Source organism: Aphis gossypii, chromosome 2 (genome assembly GCF_020184175.1).
Source record: "Aphis gossypii isolate Hap1 chromosome 2, ASM2018417v2, whole genome shotgun sequence".
NCBI lineage: Eukaryota > Metazoa > Arthropoda > Insecta > Hemiptera > Aphididae > Aphis > Aphis gossypii.
Genome location: NC_065531.1, coordinates 14929321 through 14954642, shown reverse-complemented (window position 1 = coordinate 14954642; position 25322 = coordinate 14929321). Strand labels below are relative to the sequence as shown.

At 29.2% G+C, this 25322-nt stretch overlaps 1 protein-coding gene and 1 long non-coding RNA gene across 3 annotated transcripts in view; one reads left to right on the top strand and one right to left on the bottom strand.

The window, feature by feature from the left end:
• The window catches only part of LOC114120150 (uncharacterized), a 69321-nt gene that overhangs the window by 28700 nt on the left and 15299 nt on the right, over nucleotides 1-25322 (bottom strand). For both annotated transcript variants that reach the window (XR_003592092.2, XR_007603774.1), the window contains exons 4-5: nucleotides 20658-20866; nucleotides 5657-5818 (exon numbers count right to left, since the gene is read on the bottom strand). This is a non-coding gene — a long non-coding RNA (uncharacterized LOC114120150). The remainder of the gene's footprint in view (nucleotides 1-5656; nucleotides 5819-20657; nucleotides 20867-25322) is intronic.
• Nucleotides 22209-24702, top strand: LOC114120148 (uncharacterized). The gene is given in 3 exon segments (XM_027981969.2): nucleotides 22209-22860; nucleotides 22863-24389; nucleotides 24482-24702. Coding segments are annotated over 3 exon segments (2211 nt in total). The 5' UTR covers nucleotides 22209-22334; the 3' UTR covers nucleotides 24640-24702.

Genomic DNA, 25322 nt, shown 5'->3' with positions numbered 1-25322 from the left:
TACATATTATTATAATGCGTACAACTGGCAACATTCATTGGAACTGTCGAAGCATAAGAAAACATTCACACAATCACACCTGTCAATAAATTATTACTCGGGGTGTCAATAATGCACAATTTCATTTCTTTAATAGTTTTAAACCCTTCTTAGTACGATGTCCATTGAAATGATTATTCTACTTGTATTTATGAAAAATCATAATGATTTCCCGGTCCCGTATTATTACCCTGTTATACAATATTATAGGTAATTTATAATACCTATCAATACGTAAAACTATAAAATCTTTTTTAAAAGGTTAGTATAGTCAACATTACAATATTTTTTATCTTTCTGCAAAAGATTATCCTTCGGGATAATTTATTTTAGATGCATTTAAATTTTAAACAACGTCTTATTAAAAAAAATATGTGTACTAATGCTTTATAATTAATGCTGTTCGTTTTTTTTCAATATGTGATCAAAATATGATGTTTATTAATTGTAACCAATTAAATCCTTTTAAGTTTTCTCGTTTCTATTACATCTAACTGTTACATTAATAACTATATTTTTTTTCGATATTATTAATTTACTTGTTTTATAATTTAATAAGAATAAAAATTTGAATTTGTTTCTAGAATATTATTAAAAATCTTGACAACTTACAAGAGCTTGTTTAAATAATGCGCATTGTGTATTGTCGATAAATTGCAATGAAGCATTTTTTTTACCTTTATTAATTTATTGAATATCGCTCTCTAAGAGCCAAAATTATTGAAAGAATTGTTAAGGTTAAGGAATAATGAAAATTTAATGTATTTGTTAACCTTGTCAAAAAATAAACAAAAACAAAAAAGTGATTGATAGTACTTATTACAACAGTTATTTTCTGATCTAAAAAGATTTAAATTTTGAAAATAACACCATGAGAAACACACCAATATGATTTTTTTTTAACAATAACTATGCGATTATGTCACAGTAAAAAAACTGTGTACCAAAAATTGTAATTAATTAATTTTTATTATTGTTTTTGATTACAATTTATGTATAATACGTACAATAAATTACATAGCTAAATGTAATATTAATATGCAATACATTGATAATTGATAAGTTAAGTGGCGTCATGACTAATGACTTCAATAGTTGTAGTTCAGTGCGAAATTGTTAATAGATATTTATGGATAATTACTGATTAAAATAGTATTTATATAATCAACAATAATTAATGGGCTGCTCAATAGCCTCAATAGTAACTTAGATACTATTAATTTAATTTAAACTATAAGTGTCTCTAAAATCACGCTGAAGGTTAAATAGAAATAAAACAACGATTATAAACCATTTAAAAAGTGGACGAATTTCGTCATAACAAAGTATTTGAATAATTATTAAAAAGTAAATTATAATATTATAATGATACTAAACATGGAATTAAAATATCTTATTTTCGATACAGGTATTTTTGCTAATTGTGACTATACTTTTATTTAGGTAGGTACATGTAATTTATAAATAATATTGAACCAATTAATTAAGATTGCCTATACAAAATTTTCAACAAATTTAGCATTTTTAAAATAAAGGCCAAGTAAACACTTCAAGGATATAAGGGTGTGTGAAGGTGATTGAAAAATAAATAATTATTCTATCAGCACTCAATAAAAAAATATGTAAGGTATAGTGGTAAATATTACATTTTTAATAACCTGATATCCAATAAAAAAAAAACGATAGGTTTCATCTCAAACAGTAGTCATTGGTGAATATTTTTCTATAAGTAACTAATCTAATACTATTGGTGGAGATGTGGACGTAATATAATCATCACAAATATTTAATAACGCAACGGTCGACACCTGAAATACGAACCTTTTAATCTCAATAAAATCGTATTGCCACTAGCAATGTTATTGGCCATTGCCCATTGCGGTAGATAATAACATTCGTTCATATTTCATAATCACAACAACAAATCCGTGTTTGCAGTTGTAGTACAAATAAAAAACATTGAAATATTGTGTTGAACGAGAAATACATATCGATGTTCAGAAAATCATGTTTTGTATTGTGTTGTGTCTACCATACTTACCTGTATGCATATAAAAGTTACATTTGCTAAGGGAGACCACCACGACAGTACCACATTGAAAGACAAATAGGTAAATCCTGAAAAATCGATTTTGGCACTTTGTTATTTTTTCGACAACCGGGCGGGCGTTGTATTATTATACTCTGTGTACGGTGTAAAAATCACATAATATTATATTGCGTTGAATACATTGTATATTATTCTATAATGATAACATGGACAATAATAATTTTATATGCTTGAACATTTTTCACAAAAGGGATCAACGGATTTCGTAATAAGGGATATTTCGACAAAAATCATTCACTGTTTAACCCTTATTACTGAAAAAATGCAGGTGTTTAGTTAAGCTCAAAATTTTGAAAAATTTACAAAAATCTGAAATGTATTTATTTTTTATTTTTTAATATAACTTCCGTTTTGTGTGTATTTTTTATACTATATATTCCAATATAAAAACGATTTACTTTGTATATAATAATTTTTTTAAATTCGGGATAAGAAGTACACATTCAAAAAATACTCGTAACATTAAACTTTAACAAAGATCAGCTTGGTTGTATACCATGTATACAAAGACATCAATTTCCGGTTAGGCTAATATTTTTTATGATACCTCATGCGTAAGGTTCAGGGTCAAACATTTGAGTATGTTGATGTAGATTTATAAACATCGGGCTTTATGCGCGGAACGTTGAAAGTCGCTTTTTAACTGGCAAAAAAAATGCATTTTAAATGTTTAAAAGTGTTTTTACCACAAGAAAACCCTTTTTACATATTATGTGGAAAAAAAACATTAAATAATGTAGGAAAAAACTGTTTCGGTCATAATATCTAAAATAAACATCAATAAATATAGATTTTGATAAAAAACTCTTTGCTTGGATACTATATAGAAGATTTAAATCGAATGGTTTCAGCCTGGCCTAATTTAATAATCTGAAATATCTGATTTGGCATTAAATTCATCGTAAATTTAATCTTTATACAAAAAAATCCTTATTTTTGGTTTTATTATATGAGAAAAAACAATTTAAAATATTTAAAAATGATATGAGACATTTTTAATCAAAAAATATATAAAAAAACGTTTCTAAAACTGAAATTGAGCTGCCTGCAAGCTCGGGCACCCGAGGCGGGCACCATTATATGCGTTTTTATAACTGCAGAGTGACATCGATGTACACGTGAAATTCGAGTGTCCACGCGCGCAACACACTTACGTCGTGGCGCGTCGGATCGGTCGGTCCGAAATTTTCTCAGGATTCGATAAAAACCAACCGTCGGCACAACCTTTCGCCTTTCGACGGGTGCGAGGTCGTCGATTTACATATCAAAAGTCAGGGGGTAAGACCAGAAGGTATATATATATACGTGTGTGCGCATTGTACCTGCAGCCGTATAACATATATAATATACAATGTAGAAAGCAGCGCTCACGCTCGTATATGTATATATATCGTCATCGCGTGAATGGGAATAGGAAAGCGAAGAAAATAAAAAGGTAAAAATCCCTCGTCGGGCCGTATCGCAGTGTGTGCGTGCTCGTTCACAATATAATGTATGAGAACGTTGCCCCGGCAGAGAAGGGTCGGCCGCCGTCTGGTCGTCTGTGGGGCTCCGCCGCCGCCGCCGCCGGATGCTGACGGCGCACCGCCCGGATATCGATCGGATTTATATAATACGTATGCCGGGTGGCGGTTCGTCGTGTATTACCTGTGCACGGCAGCAGAGCGACCGTAACACACACACACACACACACGCACACAGATAATGCGACGTGCTACCGGCTCGCGGGAACCTATATTTATATGTATAATGTATATATAATATATCACACGCGCATACGACGTATTATATACATTATACATCATCGAGGGCCGCCGAAAAACAAGCCGCAGCCGCCGTTTTCCCCGCGCGTCGTGTCCGACCAAAAAAAAAAAATCACACGACCGTATACATACGCGCATATAATATACCCACCACCTTTAAGTGTGCGCTACCCTTTACCTGTGCGATACACATTATATTATATTATATTGTATCTATTTATCGTGTGTGTGTGTGTGTGTGACGTGAGAAAACTCGGCCCATCTTCTCTCGTCGCCTCGGTGTTGTTATATACGATTCCCACGCGCTTTCGTATTATTATTATTATTATGGGTACCTGTACACGCGGATATGATATTGTACGAGCGTCGCGCAGGTGTCCCGCCGCGAGACGGAAGACGACCGACGAACGGATGATGACAATATCGACGAGGACGTCGCGTTAGTGATATGGAGCGTATTAAATAGCGTTTTATACGAGAGACCTGAGCCGCGCGAAAAGGTATAGCGTCCGCAGGTGAATATCGAAAATTTGCCATGAGAAAACTTCGTTGTCGAGTCCGTTTAATCACACAAAGTCCGGACGAGACGACGCACGTGAGAACCCGTGACATGTGTGCGGAGCCGTCAATCGATCGGACCGTACACGCGGCGACGACGGCTGTTTGCGAATTTCAAATGTTTGTTGTTGTTATTATTGTTTTCTCGAAAAAGACGGCGACCGGGGGCGAGAGTTTACTGCTTCGTTTATATTCGCGTGAACTGCCGCGCTCCGATCGATCCGATCGGTTCGTTCGGCGAAAACGTCAAAACAGTCGTGCGACATGATAATAATATTATATCGCTATTATTATAATACGGTGCACCGTGCACGGTCGTGGGTTTAAAGCCCACGCATTAATATTATTATCATCGCTTTGCCGTCGACTAATAATGCCAAACGCAGGAATAACCCGTTACTATAATAATTACGTGCAGACGGCGTGATTCACCCCGCAACGGCGTATTTCTTCGAGTACGATTATATATATATATATAATATTAATATATTATACTACGAAACAATTATTAAGATATAAAAGAAAGACTAGAATTAATAATCCTTTGATTTTTTTTTTCTTTGGTGTAGAGGTTGATACAGTATGTTTATACAAGTCTTCTTATCGGTAACAAAAAGTTTTACCCGAAATGAGGTTTTTAACTCGCGCTAGCTATTTTCAAAACCTACACGTCGAAAATACGTCGGTACGTAAATAAATTGAACGAATTAACCAGTAATCACGTTATTGATAGGCATTATTTTTGTTTACACGTCCAATAAATTACGTAATATTATTATTAGCTTTTAATTCATTAACGTACCTATACGTCATTTCATTTCCTGTACGAGTTCCACTGAATCGCAGCCGGGTATATCCCTCTAGTTAAAACCAGGTAAACTTCCGTCGCAAATATATTTATGCAACTATATTGTACAAGTAGAATGAGCGCGCAGGTTTAAAAGTTATCAACAAACTAAGCGGTGAAATAATTTGATTTGACGACTGTGTAAACAGTAAATACTTAAGTAACTTTATTACCGTCAAACTTTCGCGTAGCTGTACCGAGCGAATTATGTTATACTCGTCAGTTTAACACAATGCCTGCCATGCCATCATTGATACAGAGTACGAAACGATTTTAGTTACATGCATAGTTTTACGAGTCATATTGGTCTTTAATTATTAACTTTAAATAGATACTTACAATTACACATTTGCACGTCCAGAAAATGCAAAAGAATGTTTATAGATTTATAGTATTTGTTATTGATCAGTGTATTGCGTATAATATGCTTTATGTTTTCTTGACTACAACAGTTGCGTTCTATTCTTATTTCGTGATTCAGTCTTTTAGGAGGCTGATGACCTGCAAGTGCAAACAAAATGATCAAAAAATGTTTCATAAATGGATTCATTGATACATAATTCAAAATAGGTACTTATAAAGTTAAATTTCACAATCAATAAAAAAAATGCATTTTCCTACAAATTCATAGCCCTAATATATTCTTAAATTAATTAATTAAATAAATAATAATTAAATATTAAATAATTAAAAATATGAACTCCTACCGCCAAAGTGACTAAAGACTCGATTCTTTGCAAAACGATCGTATACAACTTTTCAATATTTATTTGAGCTTACTATTATAAAATTGTAAATAGATAAATATAAACATGTGTGTCTATTTGCAATAATGATTTTCAATTAATATTTAATATTAGCTTAAAAATTATTATTTAGTAAATGAATTGTGGAATCAAAATTAAATTAAGTATAAATGGGTAATGAAAAAATCACAAGAAGAATAAAGTATGCAGTTAACTAATAATTAAAACTCGAACTTCATGCCCTAAAAAGTACTCAAATATGAGTATACATGTAATAAAAAACATCATAATATGTGGTATAGTTATAGTATGCAGAAAAATGTGGAAAGTATGCAATTTATTGAATGAATAACAATCTAACAATTTACATAAATTGGGTACATGAGAAAGAAATAAAATTAAAATTAAAAAAATTAAAGGACCATTTTGATTTGATATTATGGTACTTACAATATTAATGCCTTATTGGAAATTTTGGATAAAAATAAATACGGGATGTCGACGGTCACTAATATGATTTCTCAGTATAATAGATATCATAGTACTATAATAATATTATTGTTAAGTGCATTGAGGGCAATAATAAAATAACCATTGAAAAATTAATTTATTTTATCAAACGATTTAAAACTTAGAATTTTAGTTGTCATATATCTAAAATTTTTTGTTAAACTATACATTTATGAAAAAAAAATTCGTTAAATCCTTTGAAATATATATATAAAAGTTCTAAAACCTAATATATGCAATCTCTACAAAAAATAATGAAATATGCAATATTATGTAACAAACAATTTTACATTTGAAATCCATGTAGTATGGATCGAATTTGTAACGAACCAGAATTTCAAAATGCACTTTAAACAAATATGCAATGCCTAAAGTTCCAAACCTTGATAATAACTAAATAATTCCATAATAGAGTACCTACCTATTCCTTAGGTATGTCTTGTTAGTTAATAGTGATTTGCATATTATATAATACTAATCCGTATTATAAACTAATAATTTATCATTAAACAAATCATTGGACATAGAGCAAAAAATTGTGTACGGAACCGTGAAATGATTAAATTATAAATTACATAAAGGTTCTTGTAGTTATAAATATCTTCACATTTTAAACTAATTATCAAATCAATATCGAATTTTATTCAAATTTAAATTTATCATTTACAATATGTTTGTATTAATTAATAGTTAATAAAAAATTACATCAGGTAAATTAATCGTTTGAATGAGGTACAAAGTAAAAATAACATATGATTTTAATTGATCAGGTAAGAATTTACTGCATCATCCTTATTGGTTGGATTAATTTAATTAATTTAATTAAGACAACACGTTATTACTTATTAGATTCGCTTGTATTTAATTATAATTCCTTAATCCTTTAAATATGATATGAGTAAGGAATCATTCATTAATAACCTATTATTAATAAATTAAGTATACACTTATATGCAGTGGTGTAGTTATGGGGGGGATATGGGGATAGATCCCCCCAGAGCCTTTTTTTAATGTTTAAATCATTGACTTATTGAGCCCCCCACTTTATGTTTAACCAATAAATTATATATACCCCCCCAGAACAAAATCATAACTACGCCACTGCTTATATGTATATAAGTAAAAGTATATAAAATGTAAAATGTAGTTAAACACTATAAAATGGTAATAAATGATAACTATAATACCGGTAAAATGTTTTTTTTTCAAAACTATACTATAATGTTACATGGTAAATAATAACGCCTAGCAATACATAAATGAATAATAAACTAAAATATGTAATAAAATTTATGTTCAACTGTTTAAACTCAAATAAATAATTATGAAATAAAATATTGATAACTCAATTGCTCTGGCGAAGGTAGGGGCGCTAGGGCACTCGGTTTTACGCGTGGTTAATATTAAAAAAAAACCAACAGCGGCTACCACTTTTTTTAAATCAAACTGGCGCTTAATAACAATAATCAATAAATCTATAATATCTCTACTCCACTTCATTGTGATTATCGAAAAACCACACATCAAATTTAATAATCCACCACTATGTCATAACAAGAACTTCATTAAATCCTGTACTTTTCCTTTACAACGTCCTTATAAATAAACTCATAATGAATTCCCCGTTTCCCCATAATTATTATCTAAACCCAATTACCAATATCTAACCTATTTATGTAATTCGTTATAATTTATAATTTAGATAATGTCATCAGTATTATTATTATTTTTCTCTCTCCATTATTTATAATTTCATTAAGAACTATACAAACCAAAGGTTTTATTATGCAATTGTCAAATGTACAATTTAATATTTTGACGAAATTATCGTGATTGTTGAGTTGCAATAGTTTTTTACAAAAGGCTAATAAAATAAAAAAAATACATTAATTATCAAATTAATATGAACTGAATTAATTAAATTCGATTTTCCTTTGTAAAAATAATAAATGTTCATTACTATAATTTGATGTTAACAGTCAAAAGCTTCCAAAAGGTGGAGATGAGCGCATAAAACATTAAAAGTTTTCTTTTATTATTCTACTAAACTGTGTGAACATTGTGAAAAACCACTAACAAGTATACGACACAATATTCATCTTATGTACGCAGTTTAAATGGCATTATTAGTAAGTTCACGACGTAATTTCAGAAGTATGTGACGTTCCTCTTCAAGTCTTAGCATCTCCAAGGCAACAAAGCTAGGGTGTTTCATCGGGATAATAATAAGATAAAACATTGGTCCCTAAGAATTTCCGTTAAACTCAATTCTGTTATTGCGACTTCCATTGTCGTTCTACTGTGTTGTATTATTTTAAGATAATTTTGTAATATACAAGATAAAATAGTAAAAAGTATCCAAACCTTAAGCGTAAAGCATATAAAACTATACAAATCGTAGTATACGACAGACAATAAACCTGCAATTACTTATAATGTGCATTTTCACCATAGAAATCTAACATTTAACATACAAAGAAAAATTATTAGTCTATTTCGATTTTTTTCCGTAGAGTTAACCCGAATAATTTATAGAAAATATTATAGTGTACAAGAAACAAATTATATTTAAGAAACAGATATTTTGAAAATGAATGTAAAATATTCTGAAAAAAAATAAATTGATTTATTTTTCATATAATATACTTTATGCATTGAATGTTGTTGGGCAAACCTGGCAAACTATTTTTATTCATCTGTCTTGCACTTGCAAATTATTAAAGTGTATAATTTGTTATTGCAAATTGAACTTCTGTCTATTTTATTTAAACGAATAAATTATTATTAATAATATCGAAAGCTACGGACGGATGAAATTAAAAAATCGACCGGAAAATGTTTTGTTTCTTAAATTATTTTTAATCGAATTTCCATCTGAAACACACAACGTTTAAATCTTGTAAAGAATACAGCTGAGCAATATTTGATAAAAAATAAAAAAACCGTATAAAATGTCGAATAGAGTCTATTATAAAGTTATTTGGCTGTTTAAAAACAAAAATGTTTGTATTGTACATTGCGAGTTGTCTTGAAAAAAAAATTAAAAATACAATTATTCTGCATGTTTTGCATAACATGAACACTGTATAGCGTATAATGTCATTATGTTTAGTCAACGTAACGACGCGTACCAACAATTTATCTGCAATCCGGTGTTTGTCTTAAGTGATATTTTACGCCACGTGGACGTGGGTGTACATTTCTCAGTTCACAACCACGCCTGATACGAATTCCGTGAATTATTGTAATTTGTAGTAATACAAAATTGTTATTTAAAATGTCGCAGAGAATGAGAGAAAACTTACAATTTAAAAAGTCAATTATAAGCAATTTCGGCTTTTTGGTTTCCATTAATATAATATTCACGATACCTATATACGGTTACAAAATAGAGCAAGCCAAGCTTCTTGATTTTTAATTAAATCCATATGCAAAACGTTCATACGGTATGTAATTATATTAATTCATTATGTGGTATATTATATTTTGTCATTTTTTTTATTATAAAAGCATGAATAAAATAATAATTATTGATTTACAAACCTGAGAAAGAAAAATTATAAATAACAATATCATAATACCAACTACTGGGTCTCAGGTAAAATGGATTATAATATTAATATTACCTATATTAATATCTTATAATATCCATGGGCGTTATTTCAAATAATAAATATTTTGATTTTGGTAAATTTTAGTGTAGTTATTAAATACTTTGAATATTTCACTGAAATGTGTTCCCGGAAATATTGTTGTTTGAAAATTTAAGATAGGTACACGGTGGGTGTGAGATCAAGCCGTTGGATGTCGTGTGCAATTACTAAATATTTTGTGAAAGCGAAATAAGTCAATAAAAATTGAATGATCTTTTAACCATACTCAATTTATTTCATTCGATGGATTGGTGTCACAAATTTTTTGAACTAAAGAATAAAAAATTATAAATGTTAATAAACTCATAAAGTACTAATAAGTACTTCATATCATGTATCTATGAGCTATTTTTAATTAAAGAGGCTTACCACAATATTCATGAATATATAGTAATTAAAAAAAAATCACAATCTCGTTAGTGTGCTTTATTGGTTTATACTAATTATACTCCAAGGTTTTAAAATAATTAATCCAAATATATCACGTTTCTCGTATACAGCGTGTGTTTATTGTTTATATTATATTAATATGATTTATAATAATAATTAATAATGTTAAATTGTCCGTACTCCGCGTTGAGGGGTACATAATCATGTAATCACCGAAACACCAACATAATATTATGATATTATTATGTTACAGTGACACATAATCCATGAACATCGAAAAACTTTTTAGGAGATACGTGTTCAATATGAATGAGAACGCGCACGCTTTCAGTCAATTATAATTTATAATATTATCAATAACAATGTAATTATTATTATTATTATTATTATCATCATCATCATTGAACATTTCTAGAGTTATTTGTCTTTTTTTCTCTCTTCTGGCACAGATGGAAAATATTGTTATTTATTGTGTTGGGTTGTAGTATAGTATAATAGTTCATTGAGCTTGTTTTTAGTTTGGCTTGCGCAATATACTAAAAATGTCGCTCGACTTCTTATAAATCCCGCATACCCCGCCGAAAGGCTGAAAACAATAAAACAAATTTGCTCGTTTGCCACAGTGCAGTTCACAGACAGCTTAGTAAAGGCCGAAAACAATAAAACAAATTTGTTCGTTTGCACGCGGCAATTTATGGGGGTTGTCTGAAATGTGCAACTGCTTGGTCACAGTGTAGTTCACATAGACAGCTTGTGCTCACTGCAAATTACATACTGAATAGACTATACGTCATCGTGTAAGTAGTAATGATGATGATAATAATAATAATAATAATGTCGTCGAGTGTTCAGATTCATTACTACAAAATGCATCTACCACACACCAGACGACTGTTTGTAGTGTGTACATCGAAGACGGGGGTAGTTTTATGGTCAAGTCGTTTATAAAACAATGAACGTAAACTTATAGCGTGTCGCTCTATAAGCTATTAAAATATAACCGGGACGACCGCGACTTTTTACGTACATACTACAGGGAAAAGTAAATAATAACACTACGCCATATTATGTACTTGCGCATATCAAATTATTCAAATTAATATAGTATAGTTGGTTGTTATTCGCTGAACACTAGTAGTCAGAGGCGTAACTTTAAATATTTTTTTTTGTAGAGGGGAAATGTTATAAATATTTTTTAAAAAAAATAGTGGGAGGAGGAATCGCATAAAATACCATTCAAATAATTATAGCACGAATACAGTAGTCCTTGAAATTTTGTAAAATTATAAAATTTGTAAAACTATATCAAGTTTGAAGTTAGTACTATACGATTAATTACTATCCATATTTCATATTATAATGTGTATAACTTTAAGTGTATCTATCTAATATCTATACAATGTAAATATTTTAATGGATAATTAATAATTACACGAAACGCGAACAGAAGAGTAATATTCAAACATAATGCTTTAAAAAAAAACAAACTGGGTTATAATATGCAATAAATTAATGCAGGGAGGTCAAAATAACATCTTTATTTCCACTACACTACTTCTGAATCTCAAGAGAGCAATTCTCTACACCATCCATATAAATGTAATCCGATGGAGCCATAGCAGTAAGCATTTTCGATTTTCGATTTTTCATTCAAATTCAAATAAATACAAATTATACAGTTTGTCTGACTTTGTTATTTTACCTGATAATTAAAATACAATATAGTTATCAACAAATAATCTACTTTCACCGTAATCTATTATTAATAAGTCCAAGTAGTAATAACCAATAAAGTAATAACTAACAAATAATAATTAATTTCCGGTTTCCGCAATAATGGTGCTTAATACGATATACGCTCCTGAGAAACGATATAAAAATATAAAAGATAAATGTTGTAAATGTAAACATCGACTCAGTCGATTCGATTGTAGTATGGCTTAATTTATTTTAATTTAATATTTTTTTTTTTTTAAATTTAGTTTTAAATTTAAATAAATTCACTTTAAAATATAAATGTTGGTATTATAATTATGTAGGTAGGTAACACTTATAGCGAATAAAAGTAATAACACATTAATTACTTAATTAAATTCGCAGTATATTTTTGTTTTACGCTAATTCTTAAGCTTATTTCTTATTTTATTATTCATATTTCTTAAGCTGAAAAACATTATTCGATGTTCTAATATTGGAAAACTGAAACATTAATTTTATACTAATATTAGCGTTAGCAGACGTATCTGAAAAATCTACTTAATTCCTATTCATTTTCACCATTTCTCTTACAATAAATTATTCTATAATATTTTAGTTATGATTCTTTATCGTGATTCTAGTATATTTTAACTTCTAAAAGTATGGTTTTAATTTTAAATATTATTTAATTAATATTGTAATAATTTATATAATAATATATTTAGACTTAAAAGGACGCCACGCTCACGTGTTACTGTGACTTTGTATTGTCTACGTCTTAGTGTCTTACAAACGTACAACAAAGTTAAAAACATATCGTGCAGGCAAGGGGCAAGGACCACTCAGGCTGTAGTCCAAGCAGAGTAAACAAATTTTCACACTAGAAAAATAAAAAGAGGAGATTTTGGACATATAATTCTGGCTACATCGTTTTTATTTTTTTTAATGTCATAACTACAAAAAAAATTATTCAAGTTTGAAAAATAAAAATAATGGATATTGAAATAAGAATCTTATTCGTATTAATGATATCAAAAAATTAAAGTAACAATAATGGCTAAAATTACTGAATGATCTGAATATCTGATAATGACTTATAGAAGTGTAGAACAATAATATTTATCAATAATAAATATTTAATAAAATGTGTTCCAAATTAAATTAAAATTGATTAACATATTAAATATTAGTGACAAAATTATTATTGTTATTTCGTCATGTTTATCCCGACATTTGTATGAAACTTATTTATATTGATCAAAATTTCAACGAAAATAGTGACAGACAAACGAATTCACTGATGGGCATATTATTGTGAAGGTACTTTTAATCTTTATAGTTACCTATATAGATAATATATAAATCCTACATTCCTACATAGTTGTAACTTATAATATAAATAATATAGTCTTATATTAGGTTTAATTATAGGGGTTAAATAGTTGTCATCATAAGTATTAAAGAGAAAATATAATAAATACAGTTTACCTGTTTAGAATAACTGAAGCTAGTTTTTTACGGTCTAAAAATGAAAAATAACAGTTAATGCAGTAATTAATAATTTTTTTACAACTATTAAAATGATACATGATGTACTTATTTCATATTTGTCATAAAATATATGACTATATGAGCAACAATAAAAGTTAAGATTAGTATTTGGTATTTTGGTATTTATAATTACAGAAAATGTTTGAATCCAATTATAAATAAATTACTTTTTACAAATGTAATTACAATTTTAAGCGTACTCTAAAAAATCTAAATTAAATTAAAATTTTTTAAACTTATTAATAACAAATTTCAAGTATGATTTGAATTAAATTAAATTATTTTCACTATTTTAATGTTCCATACATTTAACTAATTTTCGAAAATATTATCTCAAATGTTGTATTATAAATTTTAATTTAATAATTAATTCGTACTTTTTAAATTAATATACATATTCTGTACCTTTATATGTTTTGATTTTGATAATTTCCAACAATGATTTATTAAAAAAATATCAAAATTACCAATAATAAATGCGTTACACCCTAAATAAAAATGTGGACATGGACATTATACTTGGTATTATGTAATAATTTGTAATCTTTAAAGTCTAACCATAAAATTTGTAAAAACATTGAACATCAGAAATTAGGTTTTTGTGTTAGAACTTAGCAGTACTATAATAGCAGCTGAGCAACTCTTCTGCATTATCACAAACCCTAAGTTATTAAAATGTCAACTTGAAAACTGTATGGCATTATATTTATGTAACAATCTGTTAAGTTAGCTTATAATTAAACTATTTAAAAATTCTACAAATACCTTGTTAATGAAATTAAAAAAATTAAATAAATTGTATCTAAAACGCGTGGCTGAGCATTAATAATAAGTTAAAAGTTAGATTTATTTCAAATTATTAAATTAACATATTAGTTTAGTAATTTAATCAACTTAACTCCTTCACATCTACGTATTATCACTTATCAACTTATAATTTTTTCTAGTAGTCCTATAATTAAGTTAATTTTAAATTTTCGTGTCGCGTTCTATTTTATTCTGCTTCAAATTACACAACCTATGTGCCTAAATAATAGGTATATGTAAATTACCTACGAAACGTCGATAACAATACAACGAAAAATAAAACTAGGTATGCATTACATTAAAATGCACTACCTACCTACGTTTATAACGGATACGTGACACACGTGTTAGTATAAAACGGAGATATTGTCTAGACATTCAAATATAATATCACCGGAAATACCGCAGGGATGAAAATCTGAGCACATAATGCATAAATGTGTGTGTGTTCGAGAGAGAAATGATAGAGAGTATACTTACTATTATACTATGCATTGTGCACTGGTATTTGCGACTCATTGTTATTAAAATGTACAGATACATGTATATAGTTTTCTTCGTGTGTCCTAGTGTGCTTACAAATTATTTACATTATACTTATACATAACATACATATTATACAAATAACAAAAATATAAAATATTATGTAACTCGCCACTAGAGCTTGTGCGTAAAATAGCCAAGTGCACGTTTTTATAAGTGGGTTTAGTGGGTAAATAATGAATACGAACACTACAATATTATAGTCTAAATAGTCTAATAATAATAATTAATAACTAATAATGTTTACACTTGTACGTTTTAAGTACAATAAACACGTACAAGATTATTACATTTCAAAATACTCAAAAACTTTTAATGTAGAATATGAGTACATTCAATGTCTAAACATAGGTCCCGGCATATACATATATATATTATAATAAGCTGTTTTATAATCATTTATTTAATTTCTTCTTTTTTTTTTAATTGTTAGCTCGCCTTTTTAATTTAGTTTTCAGAAAGCTGCTCTTTGACAAAATAAACAAAACTTAGTATAAACTATAAAGTACTGAAATATTTGAAATATTTTTCTTTTTTTTAAAAAAACAATTTTGTCTTCAATCAAATATGAGACACGAGTTCCGAGTTTCCAACCATTAAAGTTTTCAAAAAATAGTTTGCATCAAATATCTGGGAAGTTAAGAAGAAAAATAAAACATCAAAGGTTCTACATAACGTCAATGCTATTCTTATAAAATAATTTTCTATTGCTACATTTCAACCTATTACACTTGAATTGTGTTTTATTAGTATTTTCTTACTTTTTATAAATGAAATGATTGAGAGTACAATGTCTGAAAATGCAATAAAACTCGTACAACTATACTGATGTCAAAAAGTAACTGCGTATGTGTTATGTAAGATTCATAAAAAAAATCTTAAATCTCGACCGATGTCTATAGTTATATCAATCGAATAAATCAATGGATGGAACCATTCGAAATGTAATTTATTTACCGAGTTATAACTAACTAATTATATAATGTTTAGTTATAACTAATTATAGAGTTTATTTTGATTTCTAAATTACGGTTATAGAGACATAAAAAATTGTCCATTCCATATTTTCTACAAAGAGCCTGCAGCGAAGCGTGAATGATATAGCTGACTATAATATAAGACATCCTATATTATACCTTCACCTAATGGGCCCGTTGGACCAGAGGTGATCTGCAAGACAACGCGTTTCGTTACCGTACAGATGCACAATACTATAATCCTCTTATAATGCGGAAACAGTTTAATTTGGTTATATATCTAGATCATTACAGTTGATTCGGAATTTTTTCGCACTGAGGTACATTGCATATAATACGTATTAGCGAACATGAAAAATGAAAGAAAAAAATGCGAAAACAAAACAATCGAGAATAGAAATGTGAAAATGTTTTTATAAAAATTTATTGACAGATAATATTCAGGCTGAAGGTCAACTCGGCCTGCAGTACATCGTACGTGCATAAAAAGCGATGATAATCCAATCATGCGAATTTATTGAAGAATACCTTATTAGACGATAAATGTTTTCGCGATAATTTTCTGGACGCAGTTTGACCACTAAGTGCCTTTGGGGGGTTCTAATAATTCTAAAAAATCGTATAGGTCCTGTACACTTCGTAAACCACTGGGAGTCTACAAAAGCGATCGCTGTCTCTATTGTCTATAATCAGTATAATCTATATATTCTATATCATCATTAAATCTTTATGCGTCAATGTGTATGTGTGCCGTGTGGTATACTTGTTACAGTCACAACGATATTTTTTTGTCAATCAACAGTTGTTATAAGTACAAACTTCGTGTAAAATATATTATAAAAATGTATAAAGTATAAGTATACAATATAAATATTAAATAGTACTTATTTATGTTTAAATTTCTTTCTCAATTAATAATCGGTGGATAATATTTTAAAATATTTATAATAATGGTATAGGCAGTTAATATATTAATTTTTATGAATGTTAAAGCTATTTTCAAAATTAGGTGACTAATAAAATAATAACGGTAGTCGGTAGTCCGTAGTCGTGTATAGTACAAAACAGGTGCAAAATAATTACATGGAAAGCAGGTATTGACAATGGTTATTTTAGAGAGTTCCTGTTGTAAAAAATTAACTTTGAAAAATATATAAAGTAATGAATGTTGATGTGTCACGTTATAATAAATACAAAATACAAATTAACATATTAAATTCATGGAATAATTATTCGTTTTTGTAATTTGTTATAAATTTATATGTTAATTAACGTTTAACTAAAATTACAAAACAAATATATTGGATTTAAATGTTGATTAACACCGTTTGAGAACTGAAATTATGTTAATTATTAATTGTATTCATTATAATTTTTACTAATTTTTTATGATGCATTTATGCCAGGCTCTGAAGACCAGGCATGTACACAAAAAAAATTTCGGGGGGGGGGGATTCATAAAAAAATTTACAATAATCAATATTTATCGATGAATGATGATATGAATTAACTACACAACTATTAACTTTTGGGAGGGGGTTTGAACCCCCAAAACCCCCCTTGTATTGTATACGTACTTGCTGAAGACGATAAGATGATAAATAATTATTAAATTTAATGCAGTTTAGTTCAGCCATACACGTGCAAGTATTCCGATGACATATACATAGTAAATTATCACTAACAACAAACATAATCAGCTATTTAATAAAGATTTAAAGAAAACCAAATAGCAAACACGATTTGTTTCACTATGTAATCTCTGATTAATTGAGTGATTGTTTAAGCAATCAATTTAAATGTATATTCTCCATAGTATTATATTATTATTATACTGCAAAATAGTGAAATGTCATATTCCGGTGACCTAATTTCAAAGATTCAAAATTTGTTAGAAAACGAATAAAAATCAATAAACATAAAATATATTAGAACATATTTTTCATAGTTTGGAGTAAATATAAAATAAAATGTTTGTATTTCATCTCATCCGAGCAAATAGGTAATCAATTTTCAAATCTATTTTTCTTGTTTATTTTTAACGAACTCGACACTGTGATACTGTATAATACAATTACAAGCGCAGAATATTCGGATTTCAAGATAAAAATCGAAAATAGTTTCAATCATATTATTAACGGCGCTGTTACCGAAGCAGCTGCTGTATATTGTATAATAGCTTACATAACAGATTTACTCGACTACTGCGAAAGCGACTAAATTCAAATTCTTAAAATCTCACTTTCAAGTTACGGGTGAAGTACAGTGATCGGGATATCCATCTGAAATTACAATATCTATGGACTATGGTCCAAATTCGTGAGAAATACCTTTTAGGCATGAATATAATATATCGTTTAAAACTGCCGACCATACCGACAATGAAACGCGCTGTAACCCAAGATGGTTTATCTCACAGATAAGTTGAAAAGATGTAATTCGACATTTATTGTGTTGTCTTCACATGAATTCTATTTACATTCTTTATCAGTTAATCTCGTTGCTCTTGTTCATCAATTGTGTCGTGAGTTTAGAATTTAATATGTATAGGTTTTGAGGTTGTTTAAAATTATTCTATATATGGACCAAAACTAATACACAATGTCCAGGTAAGTGTAATTTGAAATCACTGTAGAACTATTATACTACCTATTTTTGATAAATATAATATATTATATTGTATGACAATTTCGTCATCAAAATGTACTGTTGAAACGACTGAGGCTTTTTAAATACCTATCTGTAAATATAGTACTAACTGACAAGAAATAATGTGGTCAATTTTTTTTTTTTTTTATCAGTTGAAATAAAAATATTTTAATTAAAAATTTTTAATATGTTTATAACATAGATTTATCCTAATAACAAAAAAAATACTTATCAAAGTTGATAAAATAAATGGTGCCAATAATCATTTTTTAAAAACTATTATCATTATTTTTTTATAAGTATTTCACAAACAAAAACAAAACATATATTAAATAAATCCCGGTCAAGTGTCACAAATAGGTGACTTATTATTACTCGAGTCTCAAATAATGCATATATAATTTCTTCTATCACATATTCACATATCCTTATAATGTTAAAACATACAGTATTAATAACTAAAATACGTTTTTTACAACTAGTGAAGATTTTTAAGATTTAAAGGTTTTTACTTTTTTTATAGAACTCTAGTTGTAAGGGAACGGGTTGGTGAGTGAAGCTCGGCATTCTGGTTACAACATTGAACATAATGTCTACTTATATATGTATATTATAATCCTATACTACAAACCTAAGCTATATAATTGCGTGTACATGAATCTGTATATTTTTCTCAAAAATGGCCCCACAGATTTTGACAGAATTTTGTAAGTATTGAAATTTTTTATAAAAGGAATTAATATCTCGAGGTCTCATCTCCTGCAGTAAAATTCACGTTATTGAATTATGCTAAACGTTTTGAAAATTACATTTATCTATAATATCGATATTATTTGATTATTCCAAAGAACGTAAAATATTCGGAAAATTGAAACACTATATAAAACGGGTCCACTACGCCAGCGTCAACACGTAATTGACGATACCAAATACGGCAATAATTAAGTTTCAGTTAATATTATAAGGTTCAGGGTCAAACACTTTAAAATGTTGTACTGTTGTTATCTAATGAACATCAGTTTTTACATGCAAAAATATACCCGTACACGTTGCTTTTTCGAGAGTAAAAGTAAAACGCAGTCTTAGAGTGCTTTTATCGCAATACAAGAGTGTAAAAAAACATTAAATGATACAGACTATTCTAATTATAATAAATGATACAAAAATTGTTGTTCAAACACAATATACCTAATATTATACTTTTGAAAATACTGAGCTCGGTCACCAGGTACTATTATATTATACATATATACGTCATTATATATAGGTATATAATGTATGTAGAGATACAGTCGGCAGCCGTCTCGTCAATAAGAAGGAAACGAGTACTCGATTGTGGCGGCGTATTCCTTTCGAAGAGAATATAATTTTGTACGCGAAGGCCCCCGAGGGACGCGTGTGTGGTTGTTCCTTCGCGTCGTCCATTGATCGCAACCGCCGTCGCCGCCGTCGTATTCCATCGACGACGCTGCAGCTGCCAGAGTCGCAGCTAAACACTGTGCGTCTGTGCTGCAGCCGTCCGCGCCTCGCACACGGTTCGACGACGATTACGACGACACGAAGACGAAGACCAAAAATAATAATAATAATAATATATGTACTTATATTATACGAACACGGCAGCGATACCCCGTCAGCTATTGTGTTCCGCGTTTCTTTGGCAAATAATAATAATAGTAATAATAATAATATAATATCGTCTATATATATAACACGACTGCCTCGCCGCCGGGCATCTCATTCCGTATGTTCGCTTCGTAGTTCGTACACATTTATATATGGGTTAGATATAATATATTATATTGAGGGTACCTACCTGGTATAATATTATGTACGCGTACACGACACATCTGCTCCCAACCGTACAGTCTTCGTAGTCGTAGTCGAAGTCGTTGTTATTGTTATTGTTGTTGTTTTTGTTGTTGTACAGCGTACATAGTACACGCTGAACGTTCACGATTCCATTAACCGAAGCACGCAACTATATCCGCCGCGCATTATTGTCTTGACGCCGCAGCCATTAATCTACAACGTAAAAACACGTCAGGTTATTGAGGATGTATTTTTTTTTTTTTTTTTTGTACACGGTTATTAATTTTTCTTTTCCCCCGTCGTTCTAAGTCTTGTTATTATACGTATTTATGTTTATTACTTATTTTTTCCGACAAATATTTTTTTAATACGTTCTATTTTTTATTTTATTTTTTGTAATATTATAATCGATACATATTTAATTTAGTATATTATCGTTATTACTTATTACTTATTATTGTTGTATAATTACTACGATTCTAGTGGCAATTTAAACAGGTGGTGAACGTGGACGAACGTTTTCACTTCGATGGCGGCAATACAAATTAAAAAGCTTTCTACGGCCGATCTGAATCAATATAATGTATTATAATATATAAGTAATAGCCAGCAGTTACGCTGGGCCTGGTTATAACTTATATTATTATTATACTTTGATCCTTGAGAACGATAAAAAAAAGTCTCCAAAGTAGTTTCGAATTACTTTTAAAGTTCCCGATAAATTATCACGCCACGAAGTTTTTAATTAAACGTTTTCTTCATCGCTATTTACTGTGTATAATATTATATTATATACACACTTTGACAGTTGTGTCCAGACGTTTCTTAAACTTAAAGTGTTACAAAGATTCACTAAATAGTTTCGACACGTGACAGTTAAATTATTCGAGTAAAACAACAGTGACACATAATTTATGTTATGTAAATAGTAAAATGTTATTTTATTGTTGACATCAATTTATACATATATGTATAGATGTAATTGGTCTACAAAATGTGAATAATAGGTCTAACTACTATATTCCTAAACAAATCTAATCAAATATCAGCCACGGATTTTGATGTATATTTTTTTTTTAGGTGGGCACATAAATTTAACCATGAAAAATAGTATAAGCAATAGGTACAGTAAAATTTAAATGAAAAATTAAAATTATTGTACTTTAAAATGTTCGGTGGCCCACCTTCTGGATACGCGCCTAATATACGACGTATATATTATATTATATGATCTCTATTAAGCATGGGATTTCGTACAATGCATTTAATGACAACCGTCTATGAATAGACTACATTTATTGCGGAAATATTGAATGTATAGTCGTTAAATAAAAATATTTCATTAATGATAAATAATTAATTTGATTAAAAATACAAATTATAAACATAATAATTCAATTAAATTAAATTTTAATTCGATCTAAATAAACTATTTGTAATTCTACATTTGCTTTTAATACCTCATATAGAGTACAATACACTATAGTATATGGGAATTATTATTATTCAATCATTATCAATTATATTAGTTACTAAGAGATATTTAAGATTAAATTAAATAATATAATAATTTTAACAAGTTTAAATAACAATAATTTTAAACTAAATTTTCATTTGAAATTTACATATTTAGACTTTTATTATATTAGAAACTTTAATACTTCACTATACTTCATTAAATATGAGTCAAAGACCATCTTCAAGAAATTTATGCATACGAGAACAACCAATGACTAGAAAAAAAAGTTCGGAATCTAATAGATGTGAACGCAAACAAACAACTAATTGTATGGCTATAGAACCTATCCAAGAAGAATGTGCTGATAATATTGAGCCACAAATAAACGAAGATGAAAAGTGCCCATACACGGATCAAGAACCAAGATATGATCCCAAAGAACTTCGTGATGCTGTTCGAATACTTAATCCATTTGTTAGACTAATTAAAGACACTAATAATCCATATGCTAGAATAGTAGCTCGAGAAGTATGCAAAACTTTTTATCATTTGTTTCATCCAAATAAACATCCTATTGACGTTATGAAAACAATTAATTGGAGAGCTAAGACTGTACGAACCCAACAGTTGTGGAATGAGTTTTGGCTTTACGTCCCCGGGTCGAAAATTGAAGAATGGGTATCATTACGTGAATGTATTAAGAATAATAATCTCATAGATTTGAGTAGTTATTGTAGTCCGTGTCAAACACAACTGAAAATTGCAACTCACAAGTTGATGAACAACAATGTCCCATAAATAATGAAAACCGTGTTGAACAGTATTCAAAACCTCGTAGACAAAATCGATGCACTCGAAAATCTCAGAGAAATCCTATAGAACACGTAAATTTTGGAGATATCTGTGGTTCTGATACTCATCAAAGTTTATTTGACATTAGTCCTCCAGATATGAATTTCGAACACCAATTTGCTGGTTCTGATAATTTGCCATACACACATAATTTTAAATCAAAAGCTTCAAGAAAAATTTCTCCAAGTACAGTAGACCAAAATAAATATACATCTAAATTGAATTCAAAACAATGTTATGAGAAAATATCTGGAACTCAATGTCAGTTGAAACAACTCGATGAGTCCACAAGCAAAAATTGTGATATTGGTTTTGAAGATACTATGAGAAAAATAAAACATTTTACCTCGGAATGCAAACGTCAACCTGCAGGAAATGACTTTTATTTCCCACATTCTGAACCTGGCTGCAGTGCTGGTCCTACGACTTCTGCGTGTGAGCCTAATTCTGGGATTGATACAACACAGCATGAGTATTACAGAATCACTGCAAACACGCCATCGCCACCACGAAATCAACTTCAGCGTATGCCAAAAATGCCAGTTGAACCAGAACTTAGAACAAATGCTCTACAATGTTCTCTAATAGACAATGACGACGAAGAATGTAGTGATTCAGATTCTATTGAGAGTGTAAAAAATGTACAGCAGATAGTATGTAAATCAAGTTTAGTGGCCAATGCATTTACTAATTTATCATTAGCAAAAAAAGACCTTCAAACGAAAACAGAAGCTTTTAATATGTTAACACAACATTATTTAAATTTTGCATCGAACCCAATAGAAGTAGAACCTCCGTGTCCGGATAGTCCAAGTGCCAAGATGATCTTGCAAGCTATTTATAAAAATCCACCGAAAATTATCAAACCATTCAATGATTGTGAATGGAACGATAATGCTTTTCATGATAAGGATTTTATTCGTTTACTCCCGTTTTATGAAAGCGTACATAATCAATTAGAATATATTTCGAAAACACAACGAGATTATGGTATAAATATGTTAGATGACATTATGTCCACTTTTTATCACATACACTATGATTTGGGAGATCCACGTCTTAAGAACGATATGCTTATAGAACACGTCAAACTTATTACAAGAAATACTTGGGAAACATATTTTTATAAAGACAAAAAAATGCCTGCCATACCTGATAAAGAATCTTATCGACCAAGACCAACTCCACAACAATTATGTCCAGAACAACCTAGTCTAGTACAACAATCTGACTCAAGACGACCTAGTTCAGCACAAAACTCATGTCCAAGACAAGTTACTCCTAAGCCACCAAACCAAAGGCCACCGAATGTTAGACAACCACAAGCACCAAAGCTTAATGTTAGTAGAAGACCACCTACGACATGTAACCAAAGAACGGATGATAGTTCTCAACAAGGTTGTAATCCTCCTGCAGAAAATAAAAGTAAATTACAGAATAATTAATTGACGCAGACTAACTATATGTAAATGTTAACCTTCTAAAATCTTTCTAAATTTTTCTAAATCATATTTCAGGAACTTTTCTACGCAGAAGTCGGCCAAGCGGTGCACCAAAAGGATGGGCTCCAAAATTAAAACAAGCAGATCGCCCGGACACTTTACCGGCTTTCAAAGCGAAACCGTTGCCAAAATTTGTTCGTGATAGATTAAATAATCAAGATGCAGCATGTTAAAAATGTTGAAAATGTTGAATAGAAAAATTCAAATAAATTTAATAGTTTTTTTTTTTTGTTAAATTTCTTGAATATTTTGTATACTCACATAAATAGCGTAAAAATTAAGGCTCGGGAGACTAAGCCCCCTCAAATAATATGAATACATTATAAGAACTTTATTTATAATAACTATTTTTTAAAAGGAGAAAAGTATAAATAGTTAACCGCTCTCCTGTATAGTATAGGTGTTGAGTATAGGTACACTTTACCGTATCATTGAATAAGCCACCGCTATAGTATATGTTAAATTTAAATTCAATGATACATCATTACATAAAATACAATGTACATTGAACATTTAAGTATACATATACGTAAATATTATTGTATATCATATACCTAATTGTAATATAAAATGATTTATTGAATTATTAATGATATGATTTTAAACATTCTAAGTGAAGTTTATTCTATTATTAATATTTTGGCCAAGTAAAAGAATAGATAGTTTTAAATTTACCTAATTAACATTGAAATGTTTACTTAATAAGTAATAACTAATAATAGTTGGTATTTTAATAATGTATAAAATCCATAAAGATGTTTATAATATTGTTTATATATTTGATGATTTTAACCTGCAGGAGGTATACCTTCTACACAAATACACAATTATTACAGTAACAGTGTTTCCTACATTT